Here is a 26,304-nt window from a genome sequence, read left to right on the forward strand (position 1 = left end):
ATCTAGAATTCAAGTTCGAGCTATGTTATGGCATTCAGACTGAGAGTTACCAAGCAGCCACGAAGACAAATGGAATGGAAATGCTGGCTTGTTTTCTTTTTCTTTTCTTTCTTTCTTCTTTTCGAGAATGACTTGTATATTCATCTTACCCGTATAAACAAAAAGCTGTCGATCAATGATACCCAAAAACAAATGCACGATTTGAACAAGAAACTGAAATTAACGATCGATCATACACAAGTAGCCTCATACGCTCGATTGTAAAAATTTATAAAAACTCGGCACCTCCGTGCCCTATGGGTTACTCACCTGATCACACTCGGGAATCTTCAGAATCTCTCCGGGGAGATATCGTGATGATTCTGGGAATTCTTCAAAAAAGGACATACAAGCAGAAGAAAATGTAACGGTGATCAGCCAACTACTTCTTCGGCTGCACTGCACGATATTCTCTCTCCGTAATGGACTTGAATCTTCTATCTTCGTCCTCTGGTACATCCATCCCTTCTTTAGGGGGGAAACCGCAGATTCTAGCAAACAACCACTGGTCAATGACACCACAATTAATCGCGTATTTGATTGTGTGCTCCAGGTAACCCTTATCGGTGACCAGATGAGGCTGCACCGTAAGCATTCTCAAAAGTGCTGAAAGACGAGATACAAAGAAATTGATGTCATCATTCCCAGATGAATATGATGAATTAGTGCATATCAAAGCAGGATCTATAATCTGTAAAATGTTCCAATGATTCGAATAGGCAGGCTTGAGATACATGTTTTAACCGAGACAAGATCCTGTGAAGCGGCTTGAGTTTATAAACAAATTACAACAATGCTTTAGAATCATAAATTTATGTTCTCCTATCGCCAGTAGGACATCATGTGCTTCATTCTAAATCATATAGCAAAAGAAAAGTGCCATATAGGACATGATGAGCTCCCATCTAAACTATATGAAGAGAAAAAGAAAAAACTATATGCGCCACGATCAGGTAACAGGTCAAGAATTCATACCAGCAACGATGGCATCACCGGCCACTGACATGTCACCGGTGAAGGGAGTAATAGGTGGGTCTTCCATTCCATGAACCCATCCATTATCCTCCGCGGTGTAATAGTGTATTTTAGAAGTTCCATTGGTCACAAACAGGACCTTGAGATTTTCATGCCATAGCTGCTTAACCACTTCTGGTTTATGGTGGATAAATTTGGTTCTGTCATTATCGTTAGTATCAAATTTCTCCGAGGGTTCGATGCCACAAAGGAATTCAAGCTCTTGCTTGGTCACCTCAATCATGTCTGCATACCTCCATGCTTCTTGGAGAAATGTTTTGGTTTCTTCACTAGATTTCCACAATGGAAGCGCGAGGTTAGAATCAAAAAATATGACACCTCCAAATTTCTTGGAAATCTTGATGGCTTGCAGAGTTGTTGTTCTTGTACTTTGGTCAAGCAAAGATGATGAGCTAAAATAGAACATTTTTGCCTGCACCCATCAACATCTTGATAAGGTTAAAGAGAATAATGTTTCCTTCACAGGATTTCACTGATGTTAAGCACTTCGATTGAAAATTTAACTAATAATTGTGTGACAACCACAGTAAATAGAAATATTGACAAACAAACTTTGTGAACATACGTCACTATATTGTGTAAGAGAAAAGAACTAAGTAGACATTTTTCCAAGTGGAAACTGACTAGTATGTTTTTTAACTATCTTGTATGAGACATAAAAAGAACAAGAGCACTAAAGCATATGGATAACCATGTGGTTGCACAGAAAAATTTGCAATCCACTCAAGCAGTAAACAGTACTATGCATCCAGCTTCCTGGAAAATAGGTTTGGACTGTGTATAACTGTCGCAGATAATCTTTTCTGATGTAAACGGAAGGAAAAGGAAAGAATGCTACCGATAGACAAGCAGAATTTGAGATTACGATAATCTAAAAGTTGCTACATTGGATATCAAAGATTACCTAATTATAAAAAACTACACAAAATAATGCAGAAGATCATTTTATAAAGTGCATGTACCTCTTTGAGAACATCGACATTGATGTCAGAGATCAAGAAACTATCTTCAGCACAAGGTCTTGTACAGCTCAGTCGTAGGCCACCCCTTTTAGAAATCTTCATATGGGATGTTGCTGTAGATTTTGAACCGTCAAGCTTGACTGATCGAGTCTGTACATTGTTAACATTCAAATAATACAGCATGTTTTGACCATATTCATCATCCCCAAGTTTTCCCATGAATGCAACTCGACCACCTATGGCTGCAAGAGCTACAGCAACACTGGACGATGACCCTCCAGGTGCTCTTACAAATTTATTTGGTGACCAGAACATATCCTTCATCGACTCATGGATCTTGTGGTCTATCAGTCTATTAGCTGGCCTTCCAGAAGGTATAAATGCATATCGTGCAGCTCCAAAGCAGCAAACTAGAGGTGGCCAACCATAAGTATAACTGATATCCTCCCCATCATCTTCTAGTTGCAGCTCCCGCTGTTCACTACCAGGAAATTTTGTCTCTATGAGTTCCTCATGAGTAACGAGTTCTTTATCCATGCTCGCATTCGTTTTGTTGACCTTTTTTGAAGACCTTCGCCTAGTGGCTTTCTTTTCAAGTTTCACCTCCTCTGAGCTTGACGATGAACTAGCTGCAGGTATCAAGATTCAGAGCTGTTTAAAAATATACTTCAAGCCCCAGAATTTGCTCTAGTGGCGACAGTAAATTCTAGAACTTGACCAACTTTTTAACTGAAAACAAAGACATATGAAGCAAAAAGGGAATTATAGAAACTCCGGAAGGACGTTTACCTTTCTTCCGGCCTCTTCTACTAATTTTCTTAGAGCTTTCAGGAGAAGTCACCACGGCGCTCCTTTCTTCTTCATTGGCACTAGTAACCATTTCCATAGAGCTCTTGTCCGCAATATCTGTAGCAACTTTCTTTCTAGAATGTCTTGGAGTCCGTGGAGTCTTCTTAGATCCTTCATCAGTACTTTCTGTACTATTGTTATCTTCCACATCAATTGGTCGAGATTTTTTCCTGGAGACTGCTGAAATACACCACTTCTGCAGTCTTGAACAATTTAGGTGAGAGATACTAGGTTGAAAAATCATAATCTTGCAATCCGTCTGCCCACTGTAAAATCCAATGCATCACTGATCTCACGTACTATCATTTCAAATAATTTGAAGAAAAGTATGTTGTTAAAGGAGCATATAAAAGATTTGTCATCACGAAGAATACATGTAACCAAAAATCCCCGAAGAAACTGGTCAGGAAGCTACAAAAACGTAAAAAAGGAGCCTTGATTTCTACCATATGATGATAAATATGAAAAGCTCTCTTGCAGATGCGTATGTATGTATGTATTACGTATTCGCTACAATCAAATCAGTCATGGCAATAGAAAAGCCCAGCCTTGGACTTGTTGGCGGATTTATGACAACATTTTGGCATATTAACAAAGCACGCCCTCAAGCAAACGATAAAGCCCGGTGTGACTCCTCTGTGCATTTTACATTAATTAGAGAAATGAAAACCCCTTCGGATGCAAATGGATAAAACAATACAAATTCTGACAAAAAGATGCAATACAAGTTCCAATCAACAACAACTTATGATGGTACAAACCAAAACGAAGAGAAGAAGTAAAACTTCTATTTTCCTTTCCCTCAGATTTCCTTGCTGCCAGCAATAGGTACTAACTCATCACTCGAGTATTCGAGAGAACTTACAAGAATGAAGCTAGTAATCCAAATCGTGCTTCACTCGGAGAAAAAAAGGAATCTCCATAAAAAAAAATACAAGAAAATTATTGAGTCTTAAAATTTTTCATTATAGAATAAATTCTCTTGTCAGATATATCCTACCGGTCAAATTTTATAAAATTCAAATGATAAAAGAAAAAAAAATTACATTCTAAATGCAATTATGTTGAAGCAAAACCAAAATTATTCCTGGGGCAGAGGTGGCTTAAGTAATTGAAGAAGGGCGAAATTATGGAGCTAAATACTTGAAACCCTCGAAAGAGGATCAGTGAGAAGGAAAAAACAAGACCTGAGGAAGGGGAGAGGGCATGTTGCGAGGACACACGCCATTATTCAGACAGCTGCTTCCACCTCCTCTGCTATTCTTCTTTCGCAAGCTCAAAAGCTACTCTTCGGGGCGCTCCATAGGGGAAGGTTCTGCGGAGCCGCCATTAATGGGTTTCTCGTAGGGCTATCGGGAACCAAAACCTCAGTATCGAAGAAACATTTCCTTATGAATGAAATGACTATAGTGCCCGTGATATTTCCCTGTAAATACGACCAAAACCTCTGCCTTTCCACCCTCACGGGCCTCATCAGAATCTAAACCCTCAAAGCCAACCATTTTAATTCCCCACGTAAAAAATCCTCTTTTTTAAAGACATTTCATGAAGAGCAATCGAGCCGATTAAAAGCCCCAAAAACGTTTCCACTTTGAGCGGCTGGGAGCCAATTTCAATTATTACGTTCAACTTTGCCGATCGGAGATTCGGGATCGCAGCATCTTCCTTCACGAAGCGTATCCATATCCTGTGTTTCCCGTCAACCGGTCAGAAGACGGATACATGTATCCTTTTCCACCGGTCTCGCCGAGGTTATGCTACATCCGGGTGGATTTGAATTCGTCGAAGATCATCAAACCCCTCAATATTGCTTTAATCTTGTATTCGAATCTTGTGCTCCAATGGCACCGCCGGTGGATCAAACAGCGCGCTTGCAGAGAGAGAGAGAGAGAGGGGAAAGAAGGGGACAAAGATCGGACCTTGACTAGTGTATGACGACGACTCAGCAACCCTCCCTGGTGCTGTGCTCTGCGGCTTCTCGTCGCCAACACTCATTCCTTCGCGGATGGCAAGTCGGATCCGTCATGGGAGCGAATCGGGTCGGGTTGTCATCGGATCCGGGTTGGGATTGTAAGAGGTCCGAAGTCGATGTTGCCCATCCGCATGATCTGATATCCAAACAAATTGGGCCCGCGGTTGATCACGATTGACCCGAACCACATCAGCTCCGATGATGGGCCGGCCCAAATAGATTCCCGAAAGGCCCTCGATCAAATCATGTCATAATCTTGTATTAATCTATTCACTATTTAGAAGTATCAACAATTCTCTGTAACCTTTCGAGGTACGTGCTTCTGTCAGAACACCGCCTCAAAACACCAGTCCAGTGTTTCCTTTCTTCCTTCTGGGCGCTGAGTGTCGTGCTGTGACAGATGGGTACGTATCTGATGGTAACACAATGAGGTTTTTGGTTTCCTTCGTCACGGTCTCGTATAAGCTGTGTCGGTGTCAGACAGAGTGCAGTCAGAGCCAAAACGCACTCTACATGTTTGCCTCCGCATCAAAAAGGAACCAAGTGTCTGGCGGGATGTTGGTCTGCAATATTTGTCATGGAATCCATTGAGGAGCTCGAGGTGGAACGGTGGATAATGCAAGTTATTCAGCAGAAAGTTGGCAATGGCGTTGTATTCCACGGCTGATGCTTAAGATAAGCAAACATGCTTGCATGGCTTCCACTAGAGCAGGACTCCTTCGGCGTCAACGTACGGAGTCAAAAAGCAATGTGGCACAGAAATGTCAAACAAATATAGGTTGGATGTAGCTGATTAATTCTTGCAACCCTTTTCGTTGGGTGATAGAAAGGCTGGAAAAGATATCATATGTGAGAGAAGATGGACATCAAACCCGGTTGGTAAGTGTAGACTATATTAAGCTGCAGAAGAGAGCAATGATTGAGTCGGAATGAGGTTAGAGTTGATACATCGCATGATTGAGCGACTGATATCATATGTTGAACTTCCACCAAATCCGCCCAAACAGCAACATCAAGAAGGACAAATCCCGAACCAAACAAAAGGTTTTCGTAAGGCACAGAGGCAAGAGTGGCTTGGGTTCTTCCTGCAACATGTTGGTTGGAAGGATCACGATCTCATCACAAGCTCTTCTGATGATGAACCGGCCATCACCCCTCGGAGGAGAGATGACTCCATCGTGCTCCAAACTCAAAAGAACAAAAGCAAGCTGCGACAGTTTCTGCAGGGCGCAGTGTGTGTCTGAGAGCTTTGCGCCTCGATGGACGATGTATACACAGTCTGGGCTTCTTCTGCCTCGCCTTCGTACGTCCATGGGAAGAAGCCAGAGGTTGACGAAGCACACTCGTGCGATTTATCTTTGTCCTCTTGCTTTCCCACGAGTGCTCACGTAAACGGTAGTACTGTTCGAGTTTTATGCATAGTTTTACATCGGTATGCAATGATGAGGCGAGAGAAAGAGGCACTGTGGATCGTTACGTCTTGCCTTCTCTTCTCGACGCGCATTTAAGTAAGGAAAAGGAAAGCTGCGTATAGGACGGGGAAAGGGGAGGAAGAAGACAAGAGTGAGGCCCTCGTGCAAAGGGCGCCGTGGCCTGATTGCGAATCCCACCATCCTTTCTGTAGACCCAAAAGGCCAACATATATAACAAATAGTACGTGGCAATCCATTATTATCTACACACACTAGTCTATTCCTCCCAAAATATCTCCACCATTTATATATATATATATATATATATACACACACCCTCTTTCTGGTACGCGAGGGAGTATATTTATACGGTGGTGTACTCCCTTCCCCTTTGCGTGGCCGTACCAATAGGACAGCAGGGATGGATGAGCTCGGTGTGTGTTCGAAGGAGGTAACATTCTCCACTCGTGCATGCTTCTCACGTGTCATTGTCATGGGTCTTAGCGTCTAATCGATCAACATGGCCAAATTGAGGTTGATGTGTGATTGGTGCATGATCTTGGATTTGGAATCCCATGATTTCAGGCCCTTGTTTGGTGCACTGGTGCCAATCATACATCATGGATACAAATTGGACAAGTCATGGGGAAATAGGAGGTCGACATCGCCACACACACGACCTCCTTGTTTGCACATGAACTGGCCTCGAGAGCCACTCGAAGGAGGGCATGAACTCCCCCCTTGTGTGAGCACGTATCGGAGTTCGGTGGCAACAATTGTACGTGTCATTGCCATGGATCATGTAGAAAAAGGAGATCCTGATGTTAAAGCCTCTTGGCTTCATGTGATGATTGATGATTTGGAATTCGGATAAGAGTCCAAAGCCAAATTTGCATTTGCGCTTGTGAGCATATCCATATGGCTTCCTACGGCGACAAATTTTATTGTTTTACGAAGAGATCGATGTATTTTTGTAACATCGAAATCCCCAAATAATAATTTATTTTACTGTTTAAAAAAAGAATATATATATTTTTTTCTTTTAATCCGAGGGTTTGGGAGGCCACACGTGTTGCTCTGTGATTGATGTCAATCATGATTCACGTCGCTGTCCCCGTCATACCATAGAAGAGACCCGTCAAAAGAAACAAAAGTATTACTTGTTGCGTTGATTTTTTAACAGCTTAAGATGTGGAGAATTTGGCGTATAGATTTGGCTTTATTTGTGTAAGAATAAATCGTACATGCAAAAACAAAAATCCTAAAACCTCTAATAAATTTTCTAGATCAACATCTTGTCGGTATACAATTATTGGACTTGGATAGGATGTTGTTCATCGATAGCGAACAGATCCTCATCTTGCTTAATAGTAAATCCAACACCTTACAACTGAATCTTGTTTTTTCTTGTGATATAGTAGCATTAAGAAAGACAACAATTCCAGAAAGATAAACTCTTACTTTAATCCAATCCATCGAATTACTAAGTGTTGTTATTTATCTTTATTTTTCTTAAAAGCACTTTAGATTTGAGGTTTTACATATCTATCGTTTCGACTATCGAAAACATATATATATCACTTCAAAATTTTAGATTATATATATTTTAAATATTTAAAAATTTCATAGATCTCAAGTTTGAGTTCATATATAAATATTTTATGTATAATTTAAAGTAATAAAAAAATTCTAATTTTTTTAAATAAAAATACTGATAATTAATGAATTAAATAGATAAAAATACACCCCGAAAATACTCTTTATCACTTCAACCAATCATTTGGCCTTCCATTTTTTTATTATTTAAAAAAAATGTTAATGTCAAGCTGAATCTCAACATCTCAATTGATAGAAATTAATTGTGATCATAAATTGGGATGGACAAATAGGAGATATATAATGCAATTTAACCTTCATATATTTGAAGAGATCTCTTCTTGCAACGAGTCTCTACTTGACTTGTCTTCTGTGATGAACATGAACCAAGGCCTCCTCATCCACAAAATTGACCACATCAGTGGCTCTCTCTTTCTCTTCTTCTCCCTCTCCTCCGTTTGTAATGGTGGCATTTAATGAGAAAAGGAGAGGACAGGGAAAGGAGAAGATGACAAGGAAGAGCCCTCGTGCAAAGAGACATTGATCGAGAGGCCCACCTTTGGTACCTTCATGCATCCCACACAATTCTTTTACTTCTCCTTTTGCCCCTTTTCCGATCCATGGAGATGAGATGGATTGCCTTGACGTGGGGATCGACATTCCCCCGCTCGTGTACACTTCCCTCTCTCATTTCTTCGACACCCGGAGAACAGAACAGGTTCGTCCTATTGATCCCCAGTAAATGTAATTTCCAGTGGTTATTTCACATCTAAAACGATCCAAGAATTTCGTGAGAAGTTCTGATCTTCTTTTTCTACATGTCCGTGGAAATTAATATCTTCCAAAAATATGGAGCATGTGTTGACCGAGTAATTTGATTCTGAAAAAATCATTTTCAAGTTCTTGTTTTTGTTCGTGCTTGCAGGTGAGAGAGTTCGATGTCCAGTAAAAGGAGTTGTTTATGGCTTCTACAGTGGCAGTCGGACTGACTTCTGAGCGGGGAGAGATTGTTGCTGCAGCAGCTGATCTTTCTTTTTATGCCCTTTCCATCCGTATGTACCAAATTTGATCACCTGAAATGAGATGAGAGCAACGAGAGTGCTGCTTAAATAAGTAGATAGCCATGTCTCTCCACACCTCATCTCGCCATGCTTCAATAATTCCAACCACTTATTTCTCATCACATCTCATGCATATCCGCCGAACGAGTAGCTCACCTTTGTTCCCGTGCATTCATGGAAGTGAGAGAGAGAGAGAGATATGAAGAGAGCACCCTCTGTCTTGCCTCTGCCGATCACATCCCCCTTGGCAATTGGATACAGCGTTCCTTCTTTATCCTGTGAAGATTTCAGAAGAAAGAAGGGCAAAGGGGCAACTACATCTTGGCTGCCAAATCAACATCCAAGGATCTTGTTGGGACCATGCCCTTCCCTCAGGTCACAGTCCTCGCCATCTCCTTTCCCCCACCCCAAGACAAGCAGTCTCCCTCGAGGCTAAGTCCAAAAAAAAAAAAAGAAGAGGATTAAGAGCATCGCCAGGCAATCTATGGTGTCTCGGACCTGCCCTCAGTTTACCATGGAACTGTTTAGGACTTTACAAACTCATCTTTTCCATCTTGCACAAATCACTGTCTTTTAAAGTATATTCAAGAGAGAAACCATAAGATTCACATCTTTGAGCTCCTCCCACACCGCAAAGATTTCTACCGAAAGCTTCCATAGCGAATAGAAGAGCCTCTGAACTCCAAAGGAGTGGTATAGGTCCGAAGAACATGCATCAAAAAGTCGGGTGCCAGAATGATTCTGCGATGGCTAACCAGATCTACTAAACAGGCATGTGAAGAGCTGCGTTTTTTCGTTGTTCCTGTTGGGAGTACTACGCACCACCTTTTCCTCCTCTGGTCCATTGTGGTGGTGACCACGTGCCCCCTAAATTGCTGGTGATCGCTGACAATTCTTTTCCTCCCCCACATCCAAATGCATCAACTCATTATTGAATGTTTCTGTTCATAAGCATCCAAATCTCCCCTGTGTTCACCAAGTGTTTTGGCCTATAAACAGTCTTGTGGTGTACCAAACATCCATATTCCGAAGCAGTGCATCAGCAACATTTGCAGAGGACTTGGATTTGGATAATGAATTCAGCGTTGGACTTCCAACGGATGGGACCTCGGTCAAAGACAGACCTTGGAAGCTGTGATGAGATCTCCCAACTGTTTTCATCTTTAACCTGCTGTGGGGAGATTGTTGTGTTCTCACAACAACAGGTAATTTGCACTTACTGTGGTCTGTGGAGGCCTATAAATAGGCATGCACAAGGAGTCATCTCTCATTCTAACTGCTCTCCGACTGGGTGAGGAGTTGCTCCCCTGGTTGCAGAAATGGTGGTCTTGGCAATGGTTATTGGGTTGGCAGTGAGCCTCCTGGTCACCTGTGGTGCTGTGTTGAGATGGAATGAGGTGAGGTACAGGAAGAAAGGCCTGCCTCCCGGGACTATGGGTTGGCCAGTCTTTGGGGAGACCACAGAGTTCCTGAAGCAAGGTCCAAGCTTCATGAAGAACCAGAGACTCAGGTGAGCTGGAAACAGCTGAGCTAATCTCAACTTTTGGATAAACGAATTCATGTTGGAGATTTGTGTCGAGCGTGCTTCTTCTTCGCTCTTTGGACCGCAGAAATACATGTGTTCTCTCTCTCCACAAACACACACACACACACACACGCACAAAGTAAGAGAGAGAAGAATCACTGGCATATTGGCCGATTCACATGATCTTTCCTGTGATTTAATCTGAGATTTTGGGACATAACACGCTATCAGTGGCTTTTACTGATAAGTGGACATCTGCTTCTCGAACACCATTTCTTTCTATTTGTCTGCTAAAAGACTGCTATAGCTGTTCCTCGAGTACTCCACATTTCTGCTCGCCAGCTTGGATCCCCAGAAATGTTGACATGAATCTTCTCACCTCTGTAGGTACGGGAGCTTATTCAAGTCTCATATACTGGGATGTCCTACGGTGGTGTGCATGGATCCAGAGCTCAACAGGTTCATTCTGATGAACGAAGGCAAAGGGTTTGCTCCTGGCTACCCACAGTCCATGCTGGATATCCTGGGGAGATCCAACATTGCAGCCGTACGTGGTGACATGCACAAGACGATGAGGAGTGCTATGCTTGGCATCGTGAGCCCCCCAGTGATCAGGGACCAACTCCTGCCCAAGATCGATGAGTTCATGAGGTCTTACATCGACAACTGGGGTGGAAGAGTCATCGACATCCAAGAGAAGACCAAGGAGGTCAGCCAGCTTCCTACTCCCATTAATTGCCGGAAGACTCTTTTATCTTCTTCTCTTCTCGAGGCAGGATCACTAGAATCTTTCTTTGTGCTCAGATGGCATTGATGTCGGCCTTGAAACAAATTGCCAGCATCGAGACAGGTCCAGTTTCTGAAGCTCTAAAAGCAGAGATCTTCAGACTTGTTCTTGGTACTCTTTCATTGCCAATCAATATTCCTGGAACAAATTACCATCAGGGCTTCAAGGTAGCCTTCGAATCTCTAAAAATCTTAACCATTTCCTGCTACATATCAAAGCTATGTGAATTCATATGTGCTGTTCCTTTTCGGCAGGCAAGGAAGAGACTTGTGTACATATTGCGGCAGCTAATAGAGGAAAGAAGAGTCTCTGGATACTACCACGATGACATGCTTGATTCCCTCTTGAAGATCGACGACAGCTCCAGAGGAAAACTTGATGATGAACAGATCATTGATCTGATCATTGCCTTGGTCTACTCTGGTTATGAAACTGTCTCGACCACATCGATGATGGCTGTCAAGTATCTCCATGATCACCCCGGAGTCCTTGTAGAACTGAGGGTAAGGCAGAAAAGCAAATGCTCGTGACACCCATAAATCTTCTCTCGTCTTTCTTCTTATCACTTTATTTCCAATTGTAGAATGAGCATCTGGAAATCCGTAAAGGGAAGTCGCGCGAGGATGCAATCGATTGGAACGATTACAAGTCCATGAGATTTACTCGTGCAGTAAGTTACTGATTCCGGCTGAATTAAGGTGTTCTATCAGTGCTCTTACGGAGAGGATGCTTCGTTTCTCATTGTAGGTGATACTGGAGACTCTAAGAATGGCCACAGTAGTCAACGGGGTACTCAGAAAGACAACCCAAGATGTGGCGATGAAAGGTGAGGACAGACAAAATAAGGGAAAAAAACACATGATTTGATTTAAGATGAATCAATCAGTCTGATAGCTTTATAACGGAGAAGGTATGTCTTCATCAGGTTTCACAATACCGAAAGGGTGGAGGATTTATGTGTACACTAGAGAGATCAATTATGATCCTCTCATGTACCCACAACCTTTAAGCTTCAACCCATGGAGATGGCTGGTGAGTAATAATCATAAATGCACATCTATGTGAGATTGAGCAAAAAGAAGATCCATATTCTAAGAGCTAAGCATATGCACCTTGATCAAATGCAGGGCAAAAACATGGACTCACACCAGCATTTCATGCTGTTTGGAGGAGGAGCAAGGATGTGCCCAGGGAAAGAACTGGGGACAGTAGAAATCGCTACATTCCTTCACTATTTTGTAACCCGATACAGGTGTGCTAACTCTCTCATCTTTTGTCTTCAGTAGTTTTCCTTGAACTTGCAACAAAGCATATGTATGACTCAAGGCAAACAACTCCTAATTGTTTCTGATTTGCTTTTGCAGATGGGAAGAAGTTGGAGGGGATAATATACTAAAATTTCCGAGAGTCGAAGCTCCGAACGGCCTGCATATCCGTGTTTGGGACGATTAGGATCGAATTGTACAGAGCATTAGGTAGTTTTTTCGACAAATGATCATCCGAAGAGAAATGTTGCTGCATTTTGTTCTTGAGTTGCTGAGGGTTAGAACTTAGAACTACCCTCGTCCAGATAGAGAGTTACACATAGTTTCTGCTATAAATTTGTCAATGCGAGTATGATCAGTAGGTGAGTCATACAAGATCATGAAATTGTCAGATGACTGAACCAACCGAACTGGTGATGCTTCTGTGTTTGGTTGGTGACCAATTGATGAAGTGATACTGTCACTCAAATCTTTTTCTTGTACAGTGAGCAATGACATGCAGGAGAGAAAAGAGACCTCCAGAGTTGTTCTGCATAACTCACTGCCATGTGAGATTAGATTTTTAGTCCATAACATTTACCCAAAACTTAACTTTCTTCATGGTAAACTTAACTTTACCATATCAAAATTATGTTATGCATCTAAAGGTCTTGATCACAGTTAAGACTATACCATCATCACATAATTCATGCTGCTGGGAGAAGGGTTAGGATATGGCCTCCTTCCAAAGGTGGCAAATCAAATTCCAAAATTAATCTGCATCCAAACTAATGAATGCCCATACTCACTCAATCTCCTGAGCCAAATGGTCTGTTTATTTAAAGAGTAAATTGTGGAAGAGAGAGAGGTGGAGAGACCGTCTCCTAATATTATTTTGGGTGATTCAAATGAACACCTGACCATCATCTGAGCAGATAAAAATGCTCAGTTGGCAGTGCTGCTGCAAGGCATGAAAGAAATGAAGGTGCATGATGTTCTCCAATCTTCAAACACTAGAGATGAGAGAGGATCCACATAACATCGCATGGCTGGTATCAGTACTTTGGAAGGCCATATAAAAGAAAGATATCATGGTTAGGTGATCCATTCCTTTGACAGAATCATGCCTGATTTGATCCATCCTCCGATTAGGTGCCAATCACTTAAAGGACTCTTTTCACTGATACTTTGATGATGGTGATTTCAATGTATAATATGAGCAAATAATAGTAATAACATTTGTTATATATGAGTCTTGGTATCTACCTATGAGTCTTTGAGTTATAAATTCAAGCCTCTTTATATGAGATGGTTTTAAGTTACAAAAAAAAGAAAAAGTAGATAAAGATGGATTTGATATACAAATGAATTATATAAAAGATAATAAAAAAAATCATATCCCTCATGTGTGTAGTAGTCAAGAATCAACATCAAGATCATAAGACAAATAATTTTTATAACCTAATTAATTGAAATATTTTAATTAATTATTTTTATTGAGACATTCGAATATATTAATATTTTATTGCATAAGTAATAGGTTCCATATATAAACCTATGTATGCTATTCAATGTACTATAATTTTTATTTTATTTTTTGTTTAAAATATAATCAATCAAAGTCCATGAAAGCAACTTATAACCATGTGTCATGTCATAATTTTCTGTATGAGTGGTAATGAAAGAGATGCACTTATGTTCCCCCAAGTTGGCAGTTGCTTGTAATCTAAGCTACAGAAGATTCTAAAATGCAGTCACTCCACATTATTCTTATGGTCATCAAGTTGCCTCGTATGTGTACGAATGGGGACCCATTCTATTAAAAGGTAACCCTACCCTCTCTTTGCGATTCCTATTGCATTATATCTTCAAGAATAAAAAAGGGCTTGAATATTCTTATAACTTTTGGAAATAACCTATTTATTGTTATAAAAATTTAGATTTTTTATTTTAAAAAACCCTTAATATTGGGCTCTCTTAATTGATTTTTACTTCAGGCCTTTTTTTTATTAATTTAATAAAAATATCATTCGCCCTATACTAATCGTTATCACCTCTATCGCCATCAACCTTGATCATTATCGTCTCTGTCGCTACCATAGCTTTCTTCACTCAGAGCAACCAACATCACTTGTGGTCTCTTTCCCCTCATTTTCCTCTTCTCTTTCTCTTTCCTCCTCTTTTGCTACTTGCCTTTCTCCATTATTGCTTGTTGCCTTCTCTTCACTCATCATGATGGGTGTAAGTGAGTAGAGCAAAAACAGACGAGGAGAATGCTAATGATGAAGATACTAAAGAGGTGATCTTATTGAGGGAGAGAGACAAGGCTATCGTTTATGGGCTGTGTTGCATAGAGGTTATCTCTTCTATTGGCATTTTTGTTGCTGGCTTACTTACTTACTCACTCCTATTGCAATGAGAAAAGACAAGTGACTAGGAAGGAGGGTATAGAGGGAATAGGAAACATGGAAGAACGAGCGAGGAGAGTGAAAAGAAAGGGATTGGAGGGGGGAGGCAGTGACATATAATGTTGCTTGCGGTGGGAGTAGAAGCAACGACAACAATAACGATGATGGATGCGATAGCGATTAGGGGCAATTGGTAAAGGACGAACGGTATTTTTATTGAATTAACGAAAAAAGAAGTGCTCTTATATAAAAATCAATTAAGGGTGCACCATTTGATAAAACCTAACCTTAAGAGTTTTTTAACGTAAAATATCTTAAAAAATTTTATATTAAAAATGTATATAATTATTTTTATGCATGAATAATATTTTTTTGGAATTGATATGAAATATTTTTTTAGAGTTTTACGATGATATTAACACAAATTAGAGTTTCATTTAATAGTTGATATAGGTAGCCAATGGACATTAACATGTATATATATTTTGTTGTGCCACATGGTTAATCTCTATCACGTCTAGTGTATTTAGTTAGTAAATTCATCCATGGTTATGGTGTCATGCATCAAATTTTGATACGGTTGTGTACATTTGCAATGGAGATCATAAGTGTTGGTGAGAGGACTTCAAAACCAAGCAAAAAATTTCGAAGAATTAATAATAAAAAATTAATATAACATTATATGATCTAATAATAATTGTTATTTAGCAAATTGCTGAGAAGATCAGATTTTTTCACAATCAAATTATAAATTTTTTTGACTGAAAGTCAACTAAATTATAAATTCTTTTATACATCACCTCACCTCAAGTAAACTTTAAAATATAAAAGAAAAAATCTCATTTTTTCTCTCACCTTTTCTACATCCATTACAGATAGTTCATAAACACTTAAAAGCATTAAGATCTAGATATTCACACAAATAAAACTCAAATCATAAATAAATTTTCCACTTTCGATTTCTAATTTTCTAAGGAGTTTAAATGTAATGGTACTCCTCAATCCCCACTAAAACCATTAATTTTGTTCATACAAAATTAGTACCCATTCTACACATGTCATATGCAAATGATGCAATACAAATCCAAGATTAGTACATTATGTAAGAGTATATCAGCACCTCCACCTAATACCACAAACACCCACCCATAGATATTTTGTTTTAGTTTACCTTTTTATTCCATAAATTGGATGATCAACCCATCAAAACAATCTTTTCAATCGAAAGATGTGTATATATTATGAGGATCCTTTTGAGAGAGCTATCACCGGAACCTTGTGATCACATTGTTTCCACTGCTAGGAGGCTCTGTTGCTTTGTTCCCTGTGTGTCCGAAATGAATGTAGCCGAGGGAGTAATTATATCCATACCTCGTCACACAACATTCAATTCAGCTCTCAAATACCATGCAATTTCGCTATCCGGGTGTCCTTCAGGAGATATTCCAGAGATCTCATTTTCCTGTTCCTATCAGGAAAAGGAGCCATTTCCCTGTAGAGAAATAGCGGTGTTATGTGCTATGTCACTGTAGTTTTCCTTGCTGCTTGGGTCACTAGTACATTGCATCATGTTCTGAAGCTTCTTACCTTTCATTCTTCCCCTCCTTTCTCTTAAAACCTTTGATCTTTTGATAAAACTCTCTCTCTCTCTCTCTCGTGTTTATTTTTTTCACAAAGAAAAAAGATAATTTTATTACTTTAGATCTCCATGAGGCCAATAAAAGAGTCTTACCTTTCCTAATGAAATCTACCAACAAATTCCCCTCCCTATGTGAATGTAGAATTCGATAATCCACAAAAGAGATTAAGATACATTAATTATTTATCACGACAAGTCTATACTTTGTTGCTGATATACTTGTTGATGCTCTTTTAAAAGCCATCTCGAGACTACTTATGAGCGATAACCATTATCTTCTTTCTTGTATACCACTACAAAATTAGCTAATTTCTTCCTAACTATATTGATCATCCTAAATTGGTATACATATCGCTCTTGATATATTATTTTTTTTCAATTGATATATTAATATCCTAATGTGCCATCAGTTGATCGAATGGCACATTAAATTTGAACATCGCAAGCTGATATAAACATCAAGACAGAGTTCAAGAGACCAGTTTAATGTATCGCCATGTTACGCGTGACTATTTAATTACACTCCTGCGATTTTTTCTTTTTCGTGTTATAAATACCAATAAGCAAATAAACCAAATAAATTGTAAATGGTTTAGTGTGTTGCTTGATTGCACAGGGAATAATAATAAATAGACACCCAATATTGCAATTACATGCATGCATGCATGCATCCACCGTACCCATCATCCAGAGTTCCTGTTTAACGTGTGACCAGCCTCACGAGGCTCGCGGGGTCAGCCAGAGGAGCCATTGTCTCTCCAACAAATATGAGATTAAATATGACTTTATCAGTGTATGTATATAATATGATTAAAGATTAAAGATTCATTTTTTAAATCGATATTAAGTAAAGAATATTTATTTATTTATTTGCGGTCTAACAGAAAAAAAGCGAAGAGAAAGAAAAAGGGAAGGGAATTAATTTATATGAAGAAGGCTGGTTTCGTTCCGTACGATCATAGGCGGGTGTTACTATGTGTCGATTCACACACAAACTCCCTCGGTGGGCCCGCGACGACCCCCGTGGCACCAATCACCGCTCGACAGCGCGGTCGTCCTGATACCTCTCTGGTTTCTATAAAACCGCCGTTGCCCCTCCCCACTACCTCTCCACCCAACCTCAACGGCCTCGCTCCTTCCCCCTCCTCCTCCTCTCCTCTCTCCTTCCTCCTCTACCTACCGCTGCTGCATCTGCCTGTGTGCTGGTTAGTGTTCGAGGAGCGGAAGAGGAGGTCGATCGAGATGGGGAGGGGGCGAGTGCAGCTGAAGCGGATCGAGAACAAGATCAATCGGCAGGTGACCTTCTCCAAGCGCCGATCCGGGTTGCTCAAGAAGGCCCACGAGATCTCCGTCCTCTGTGACGCCGAGGTCGCCCTCATCATCTTCTCCGCCAAGGGCAAGCTCTACGAGTACTCCACCGATTCCAGGTGCGCGTCCGCCCCGCCCCGCTCTTCCTCTCATCTTCTTCCGTCTCTTGTCCTGGATTCTTTAGAACAAACCCTAAACCGTTCTCCCGAGAATGATCATGGTAGAGAGCATGGGTTTTGACTCATCAACATGTCCCGCTTTCTTTGATGAAGTTAAGCGAAACGATTCTAAGACACAGATGCCTCGAGTGTCGTATGTATCATCTGCTTCCTTGTGTGATTTCATCTCGACCAGGAGATTACGTCTTTTTTGCGTCGAGACCGCCTTTTTAGGCCGGGTGGAAGGGTATGTGGGATCGATTCTTGCTTCAGATGGCAGCAATCAAGCTTGTCCGATTTGGGATGGAGTGCATCCGCCCAGCCGACAAGTTTCATCTCTCAGCCAAAATCGGCTGCCATATATCGGGTTGTGTTAAAGGGAGCCATCATGATCGTACCCCGGGAATGCATATTCGATACTATAAGAAGAAACTTGCTCTTAACCATTACTAATTTTAGCTATCAGATGAAAAGTTTGGAGCGAAACCAAGGTTTTCTTGCCTTTGGCTTCTCCACATATCTTTCATGTTCTGAGGTGAGACCGTCGACCATGAAACGTTGTCATTATTCTAAGCTTTTTGCTCATTTCCCTTTTTGTTGTATCTGATCGCCTATGCACTTTTCTCACTGTGTAGAGTTTGTCTCGTCTTCTCCGCTTTGTGCTGCTGAAAGCAAAACTAGGGTTCTTCGTACAACTTTTGTACGAATGTCCAAAGGCAAGATCTATACGTGAGATGCTCATGTTAATTTTTGTAGGGTTCACTCTCGTTTAACTTCTCTTCAAGGTGCCCTTTATTTCATTTGCTTTCTTCTTTCTTCTTTACATCAATTATCAAAGCCTCTTCTCAGTGTTCTTCTACCATTCACCCATTGCCAAGATTAAACCTCTGAATGCATATTGGTATGTTTTTCCTTCCTTTCTTTTTTCTTCAGCATAACCTTGGTGTCAAAAACATTTAGGTATTTGCTTTAATTACAGGCTCCTATCTGATGCCATCAGATCTGTCTTACGCTATTCGATTTCTCGCTAACTTAGTTTGCAACGGCTTCAACCATGGATCATCAACTCAGCATCATATTTAGCTTCGATCATGTTGATCGTCAGTACTGTTGTAAATCTTCTCCGAGAGAAATGGGTACTTTTCAGCACCTATCCGATCTGTAGTCTAACTAGTAGTCTCTGCTTTCCCATCATATCATGGTGATGCAAACTTCATCGATAGCAGAACTTTTGATTATAAGAAGTTTGCACACAAACATGAATCGTCTATGTTGCAAATTTGCCAAAGAGGATCATCAGTCGGGTGAGATTATAAGCTCTTAGGAACAGAAATTATGAAGTTTCCCTTTTGGGATTTGAGGAAGAAGTTTGATGATTTTAGCGATCAAGCAGGTGATGCAAACTGAGTGGTCTCTTCCCATCATCATAGATAAGATTTTTTGATTTTTTTGTAATTCATTGCTGTTTGCAGCGATACGTCACATGAAATGATATGGGGGCAGAAAAAACAGAAGCTTCGATGAAGTTAAAACAGAATTAATAGATTTGGTTATGAACTTAGATTTAAACATGCCTGTCTCAGCCTTGTGACTGGTGTTAGGAGCCACCGTTAAGCGACACAGTCCTGCACGCAGAACCAAGTGAGCGTCAACTGGGTATTACATCTATTCAGACTATGTTGGCCAAACTCTAACATCATGTTGTCGATAAGAGTTTGTTGGAGACTCAGATTCTTCAGGAGCTTAAGGTCCTGTTGCAATGTTTACCCATGATCGATAGTGATTTTGGTGTCAATGTCTTTAATCTCGGATGTAAGAAGTGTTACTGATGTGAAACTTGTAAGTTAACTGAGGGAAGTCAACAGTTCGATTCAGTCATTTAGGTTCGAATTTTCGGAATAGGTTCTATAATTGTTGTGGACTCTCTTAAATTGAAAATCACTGGGTTGAAGGTCTGGATATGCTATGCTGGCTTCAATTTAATTTAATTTAATTTATTTCTTGGTGAATGAGTTAGTTCTTACTCTTCTCATGGTCGGTCTTCATTTTTATCTTATTATATAAGGTACCATTAAAACAATACAAAATCAGAAATTAAATATTGTTATCTTTTGTAAGTGTTAACATATCATGCTAGATATAAATTCAGTCCAAAAACTCAAGTTACTAGATTATGGATCACAGTTACTTTATGCGAGTATGCAATTCTGAATAATACTACTTAGTACGGGTTGTACCAATCGATCCGTCAATATATATATATATATATACACGAGGCGATATATAGTTTCGTATTGTATTGAGCGAACATCGAAACTTTGATATGGTACGAAATTACATACCAATTCAATTTTTTCAATCCTTAGTCATATGAGACCTTTCGTTTATTCCTTTGGATTTAAACTTAGACTATTTCTTTTCATGTTAAGTAATGATTCACTCACCATAGTCTATCCGTTTACTGTATGACTTATAATCATTCAATCAAACTGTAGCTTGATTGACTCAATTTTTTTTTTTTAGTTTTGACTCATTTGGATCAAATTTTTTCTCTCATCTCATACTATGTCAAAAAAATGAATATTGACGAGTCAATCAGACTAGTCAAGTTTACATATATCAGAACTAGGTTATAAGTCAAACTTAGCATATGTAATCAGATTCTTTTAATCCTTAGTGCTATAAGAATATCCTCTTAGTCCATCTCTCTTATCTCACATGAATATTTCCAACAATCAGGCCAATAAGTTATGGAAGACTTCAACTATTTTCGACAATTGATAAAATTATTGAATTTTTGTATAATCATCCTATTTTTTTTTACACTTCCAACTGTCCTTAGTCTATCAATTAAAAATTCTAATCTGTGTTAACTAGGCTTCTTTTATTCACTCCAAATTTATGTTTACTAATTGTGGGTTTGTGATTAGGGTTCGAAAGCATGAAATGCAAATACTAAAGTACAGTGAAAGTAGACCTCAACAGAACCTTCACAGACAGTTGTATTACATGTTAGAAAAATACATGTATTTTGTGAGTTACTTTAACAAAATTCACTATGTTAGTAAAGAAGATGCCACCAAATGTCTGATCAAGCTTAAATTGTCGTTGTGGTATCTTTTGAAGAGCAATAATTCCTGCAATATGCTTCATGTTATACGAAGGTTTTATTGTAGCGTACAACACAGGTACAGTTCCACAAAATTTGCTGTCAGATATGCCGATCCAGTGACAAAAAAGCAACGCATCAAGCTATTAGGGGACTTCGTCATATGTGATTTTTCTGCAATATGTTATGCCTTAATATTGTCTTTATTAGGGACTTATTATCGCCTTCAGTAAAGTGAAAGATATGCAAAGTACTGCAGTATGGAAGGATGATCATTTGTATTTTGTACCTTGAAAAGTTTCGGACGTATATTTGACTTCATTTACTTGCTTGAGCTACGAATAAAAATAATGATTTTATAAGTAATTAACTTTTTTGCAGTATGGAAAAGATTCTTGGACGATACGAGAATTACTGGTACGCAGAAAAGGCATTCATCTCATCAGATCTGGATTCTCAGGTTAGTGAAATCTTGCTTGTTTGTTTTACTCATTATACAGTACTTCTAAATTGTACACCATATATTATTGTTTATTCACACTTATTAAAACCCTACACGCAAGTTAAATCTCATTTTTGGACTTATTTTGTACCATGGATGTATTGGTTTAATGCTGTACTGTAGTATGACAAAAAAAATTTATATTAGTGACCCCCCGTTTACATCTTGGAGCAAATGACTCTGTGGGCTACATGTGTATACGGGGGATGGCAATACATAGTAAAATGAGGATAAAATGGAGTGTGATATCTCGGAGGGGATCGTTTGTCTACCTCCTCTAATCATCTAATCATCGTGCAACAACTTCAATTAATGGAAATTTCTAGAAAGACCCTTGGCAGGAGTTGCAGGCTAAGAAGTTTCTTTCCCCATGCATGTTTAGTGTGGATGGTAACATGTTGAGGTGCGTGCTGACTTTTATAAACGAAAAGCAAAAGGAAGAAATAATGCCCATAGCCACTGTGTTATGCTGAAAAAAGTAAAGCTACTGCCTTCTCTAATTGTGTTGTGATTGAGGGTCAACTTCATCAAAATGATCATATAAATATTTTTTTAGCAGAAATGCAGCATATGACCATAATTCATAACTATAATCGTCCATTTATAACTTGTTGTAGTAAGTTCAAACATTTTGCGTCTGTAGCATTTTCTGACAATCGGTCTCTTTGAAGAGGCAATTGCGGTTAGGTAACTCTACACACCTGTGTGACTCAGGTTTTCCTGTTCATAATCGATATGCTCTGCTGATCTAATTAAGTGAATGAAACTAATGAGATATTTTTTTTGAAATCCCTTTTGAAATTTGCTTTCAGATTTCTTCAAACTATAAAAGTACTGTATTTTGGCTTCGTTGATAACATACTCGTGGAAGTAATCCAACTGAGCTTGATAAACCACCACCTTAATCTTGGCTAAGCCTGAAAAAATAATCAAGATAGGCTTATTCTATAATTGATGGGAGTCTAAGAAATCTATTGATGAGAGTCCTAAACAAGAGGTCGAGCTTTGTGAAGCTAGGGAAAGGTTCTTTTGGACTTATATTTTGCATTCATCAGCTTAATATCTACTTCATCCTCTTAGTATCTCTCTATCTTCCACCTAAAGATGAAAGAACATTGTGCATAAAGATTTCCCTTCAGGAACAGTATGTTGTTTTCCTAGTTTCATTTCTATAAGTTTTCTTCTTTAAAATTTGATTATTCTACATTGATTTTTATTGCATTTTGGCTGCTTGTGTCAAGCCATTCTCCTGAAGGAATCTAGATTTTACTGAAGCAGTCCCAGTTTTCCATGCCAATTCTTTTGATCTCATTAAATGAAAATTAGTACAGCAACAGCAAACCTTAATGACCCAACTTTAGTATGTCAACGACACATGGTATCCATATAATGTTTCAGTCTCCAAATTGTGTCATATTTTATAAGTTTTTCATTTCATAAAGCTGCATTATCTTTGGTATATATATGGTGGTCTTCGGTTTATGCAAGATGATAAGTTGGACATGGAATGCTGCGTTAGCAGCTAAGAAACGATATACATCCTCTACAAATAGTAGGAATTGTTTCGAGTTCTATTTTTGTGGAGCTCATGTCTTGACACTATACAACACGTACGCAGTCCACTGATTTGTATTTTGGACACTGAACAGGGCAATTGGTGTCAAGAATACCGCAAACTCAAAGCTAAGTTGGAGGCTTTAAGTAGAAGTCAAAGGTAATCTTTTATAATTAGTGTCAAGATCAGTTCTCGTCCTACAAGTTGATTACAATCTAAAAGTTGCATACCATGTGATGCACCGATGATGACTTTAGGCATCTGATGGGAGAACAACTGGAGTCCTTGAATATTAGAGAACTCCAACAACTAGAGCATAAACTGGAGATTTCCCTAAAGCATGTTAGGTCAAGAAAGGTAAAAACCTCATAATTTTCCTTCTCTAGACGTCAATTAAAGAAGATCTACGAAGCATTTAAGGAATATGATCTAGGAACGATGTCGTCAAAGCTGATTGAATCTGTTCATGGTGCAGAATCAAGTCATGTTTGACTCCATTGCCGAGCTTCAAAGCAAGGTAAAAGAGTTGCTATGAAAGAATTTCCTTGTATGAGAAATTGCTTGGTGGAGAGCTGCCTTGCAGAAATCTGCCATGTTTTTTAGGTTCCATGATATTAATCATTCTTTTCATGAACAGGAGAAGGCACTGCAGGAGCAAAACAAGAATTTAGAGAAGCAGGTATGTAACAGTCTGTTGCTAACGCGGGCGCAGTTTCTGCTGCTCGGTTTCATCGGATTTGCCGTGATGTGAGCAGATCGTGGAGAAGCAGAAGGCTAAAGTTGTCAACCAGCAAGCTCACTGGGATCATGCACAAAGAAGCTCGGCATCACCGCCCTCGTTAATGGCGGAAGCTGACCCTACCTTCAACATCGGGTATTTTTCACTACACAACAAAATTGTGAACAATAGTCATAGTGGATGGTAGGTAGGTCTATCTTTCATAGCGAGTAGGCTATCAATCCTACGTATGAACGCCCAATGTTAAAATAAATAAAATTATCGGGGAAAGGGTATATGCAGCAAACGCAGTCATGCTGTTGTCGTGCTTATACTAATGAAAAAAAAAATTAATCTAACAAATAATATAAGTTTCTGGCTAGATGATTAGTTTGAAGTTTTAACTCTGCGACTCAGGCAAATTATACAAATGTAGATTATACTTGATGATAAATTATGCAATATAAATTCTTGAGTTGGATTAAGAAGCTCTTGTCCTTTGTTGATGCAGGCCTTATCAAGGTATGGCAGCTGTATACGGGCAACATCAGGTACGGACCAGTAATGGTTTATTGCCGCCGTGGATGTTCCGTCCCTTGAACGGTTAGCGATGACATTTCCTTTTCTCGCATCAAACCCCGTACAACTAAAGGCTGATGTGAAAAGCGGTCTTCCACCGAAGGTCTCCAGGTCAATTTTGATCTAAGGTTTCCCTTCGATCTCTAATAAGTAAATGGGACCGAAGAAATGTAACAGCCACCGGTAGCGTCGATCTCTCTTTAGCACGTGTATAACTATTTGTAGCAAAACTAGAAAGACTTCTTTAGCCTGTACAGACGACACATTCTCTCCACAACAATTAAAAGCAAGTATATCAGTCAGATCTTAGTCTTAGGAAGTAAATTAAATCAACTACTTAACTATTAGGTTCTGCAAGCAAAGGATCCACAAAGTGTCAATCTTGCTAAAATGCGAAAACATTTTTTTTTCATTGGCCTTCGATCTATTTTTGCTATCACAACAATCAAATTTGATTGAGACTTTCGCCCGTGCCAGCATAACCTACACCTTGCACACTAACGTCACAAGCGCGTGCCACCGTGGTCGACATCCCTAACGACTGACTTTTTCATGAGGGGCACATACTTGTTGGACGATGTTGTCGGAACTGTTCAACAAATTGGATACCGGGACAAAATCATTAGTATAGAAGAATTCCTCACAGCTGGAGTTCAACGATTCATGCAACATTTCTAGGGGAGGTAACGCTATTAAAGTGCAATTAGTGGTCGCATACCCATCCATGGTTCTAAAAATTGTGATTCTCGACCACGTAAAACGACTGAGTTGGTACTTCCGTATTTGCGGCTCTTGGCAGCAGTGTAAATCAGAAAACGGGACACGAAAGAAGCGAGAAAAACTTCACGAATATCTAAATGTTATTGTTATAACATTAGCTTTACTTAGTTGATAATTAATAATGCAATCATAATCATTTGAAAGTTTTATTTATCTTTGTTATTTTATATTCAGTTCTTTATGAGTAAAAATATATTTTAAACTATCAATATAGATTTCAAATATTCATGTAGTAATGTGTCCAAATCTTTAGAATAAAGATAATTATTATTAACTCTAAATCATAAGTTGGATAATTCTATTCATAATTTTTCAATTGTCTACGACCATAAGCAACCATTTTTCTATTTTATATCAAAACACAACAAAGACTTTTTCTTTAAGCATTTATATAAACTATAAATCCATCATTATCACTAAGAATAGTGATGATAGGTGCGTCAATCTTCTTTTTAACTTTTGAAAATATCACTTATAATTCTTCACCCCATCTAAATTTTATATTCTTTTGGGTTAGCCGAGTGAGAGGACTAGCAATTTGAGAGAATCCCTCCATAAATCTTTCATACTATTTATGATTAATTAAAAAAATAATTCAAATACTTGAGGATTTGTTTAAAACTTATGTTATAGATTGGAAAGGAGAATGAGATAAAGATTTTTCTCTTATTGAATTCACTTTAAGCATTTAGATGGCTCCTCATGAAGCTTTATAAAGGAGAAAATACAGAATACCTATATATTGGGAAGATATTGGCAATAGAAAATTATTAGCACCAAACAAAGTATAAGAGATTAAAATTTAAGTTATAAAATAAATTAAAGACTATTCAGAGTCATCAAAAGAATTATACTAATAATAAAAGAAAATATATTGAGTTTAAAGTAAGAGATTTTGTATTCTTGGTATGATTTGAAAAGAAAGAAAAGTTAAGTCGTAGATTTATTAGACATTTTGAGGTCATTAAAAGGATTAGTTTTGTTACTTATAGGATTACCTTACCACAATTATTGTATCATATTTATGATGTATTATTCTATGTATCAATGCTTATAAAATATATAT

General features: G+C 38.9%; 3 protein-coding genes across 3 annotated transcripts; 2 read left to right on the forward strand and 1 right to left on the reverse strand.

Annotated features, from left to right (window-relative positions):
• Nucleotides 1-200: 200 nt before the first annotated feature.
• LOC135675564 (fructokinase-like 2, chloroplastic) lies at nt 201-4,834 on the reverse strand. Its single transcript, XM_065185836.1, has 5 exons — nt 4,073-4,834; nt 2,826-3,151; nt 2,037-2,665; nt 1,015-1,486; nt 201-645 (listed from the first exon to the last, which is right to left on the reverse strand). The coding sequence occupies exons 1-5, from the start codon at nt 4,111-4,113 to the stop codon at nt 422-424; spliced, it is 1,692 nt and encodes a 563-aa protein (XP_065041908.1). The 5' UTR covers nt 4,114-4,834; the 3' UTR covers nt 201-421.
• Nucleotides 4,835-10,193: 5,359 nt separating this feature from the next.
• LOC103986539 (cytochrome P450 85A1) lies at nt 10,194-13,040 on the forward strand. The gene is made up of 9 exons (XM_009404554.3): nt 10,194-10,436; nt 10,839-11,160; nt 11,256-11,405; nt 11,493-11,741; nt 11,822-11,908; nt 11,986-12,064; nt 12,164-12,270; nt 12,366-12,490; nt 12,603-13,040. The coding sequence occupies exons 1-9, from the start codon at nt 10,246-10,248 to the stop codon at nt 12,688-12,690; spliced, it is 1,398 nt and encodes a 465-aa protein (XP_009402829.2). The 5' UTR covers nt 10,194-10,245; the 3' UTR covers nt 12,691-13,040.
• A 4,611-nt stretch (nt 13,041-17,651) lies between these two features.
• Nucleotides 17,652-24,760, forward strand: LOC103986540 (truncated transcription factor CAULIFLOWER A-like). The gene is made up of 8 exons (XM_018826980.2): nt 17,652-17,956; nt 21,486-21,564; nt 23,256-23,320; nt 23,419-23,518; nt 23,637-23,678; nt 23,799-23,840; nt 23,917-24,035; nt 24,391-24,760. Exons 1-8 carry the CDS (start codon nt 17,772-17,774, stop codon nt 24,485-24,487), a joined length of 729 nt encoding a protein of 242 aa, XP_018682525.2. The 5' UTR covers nt 17,652-17,771; the 3' UTR covers nt 24,488-24,760.
• The last annotated feature ends 1,544 nt before the right edge of the window (nt 24,761-26,304 follow it).

This window comes from Musa acuminata, chromosome BXJ1-6 (genome assembly GCF_036884655.1).
Source record: "Musa acuminata AAA Group cultivar baxijiao chromosome BXJ1-6, Cavendish_Baxijiao_AAA, whole genome shotgun sequence".
NCBI classification, from domain to species: domain Eukaryota; kingdom Viridiplantae; phylum Streptophyta; class Magnoliopsida; order Zingiberales; family Musaceae; genus Musa; species Musa acuminata.

Bases quoted from the DNA above. Each gene is read 5' to 3' on its own strand.
- LOC103986539 (XM_009404554.3), top strand. From the start codon at position 10,246: ATGGTGGTCTTGGCAATGGTTATTGGGTTGGCAGTGAGCCTCCTGGTC. The intron at 11,161-11,255 runs GTCAGCCAGCTT...CTTTGTGCTCAG, and splicing joins TCCAAGAGAAGACCAAGGAG to ATGGCATTGATGTCGGCCTT. The intron at 12,271-12,365 runs GTGAGTAATAAT...GATCAAATGCAG, and splicing joins TCAACCCATGGAGATGGCTG to GGCAAAAACATGGACTCACA.
- LOC103986540 (XM_018826980.2), top strand. From the start codon at position 17,772: ATGGGGAGGGGGCGAGTGCAGCTGAAGCGGATCGAGAACAAGATCAAT. The intron at 21,565-23,255 runs GTTAGTGAAATC...GACACTGAACAG, and splicing joins CATCAGATCTGGATTCTCAG to GGCAATTGGTGTCAAGAATA. The intron at 23,519-23,636 runs GTAAAAACCTCA...TTCATGGTGCAG, and splicing joins AGCATGTTAGGTCAAGAAAG to AATCAAGTCATGTTTGACTC.
- LOC135675564 (XM_065185836.1), bottom strand. From the start codon at position 4,113: ATGGCGTGTGTCCTCGCAACATGCCCTCTCCCCTTCCTCAG. The intron at 3,152-4,072 runs GTCTTGTTTTTT...TGGATTTTACAG, and splicing joins TGCCCTCTCCCCTTCCTCAG to TGGGCAGACGGATTGCAAGA. The intron at 646-1,014 runs GTATGAATTCTT...CTCGTCTTTCAG, and splicing joins CGGTGATGCCATCGTTGCTG to CACTTTTGAGAATGCTTACG.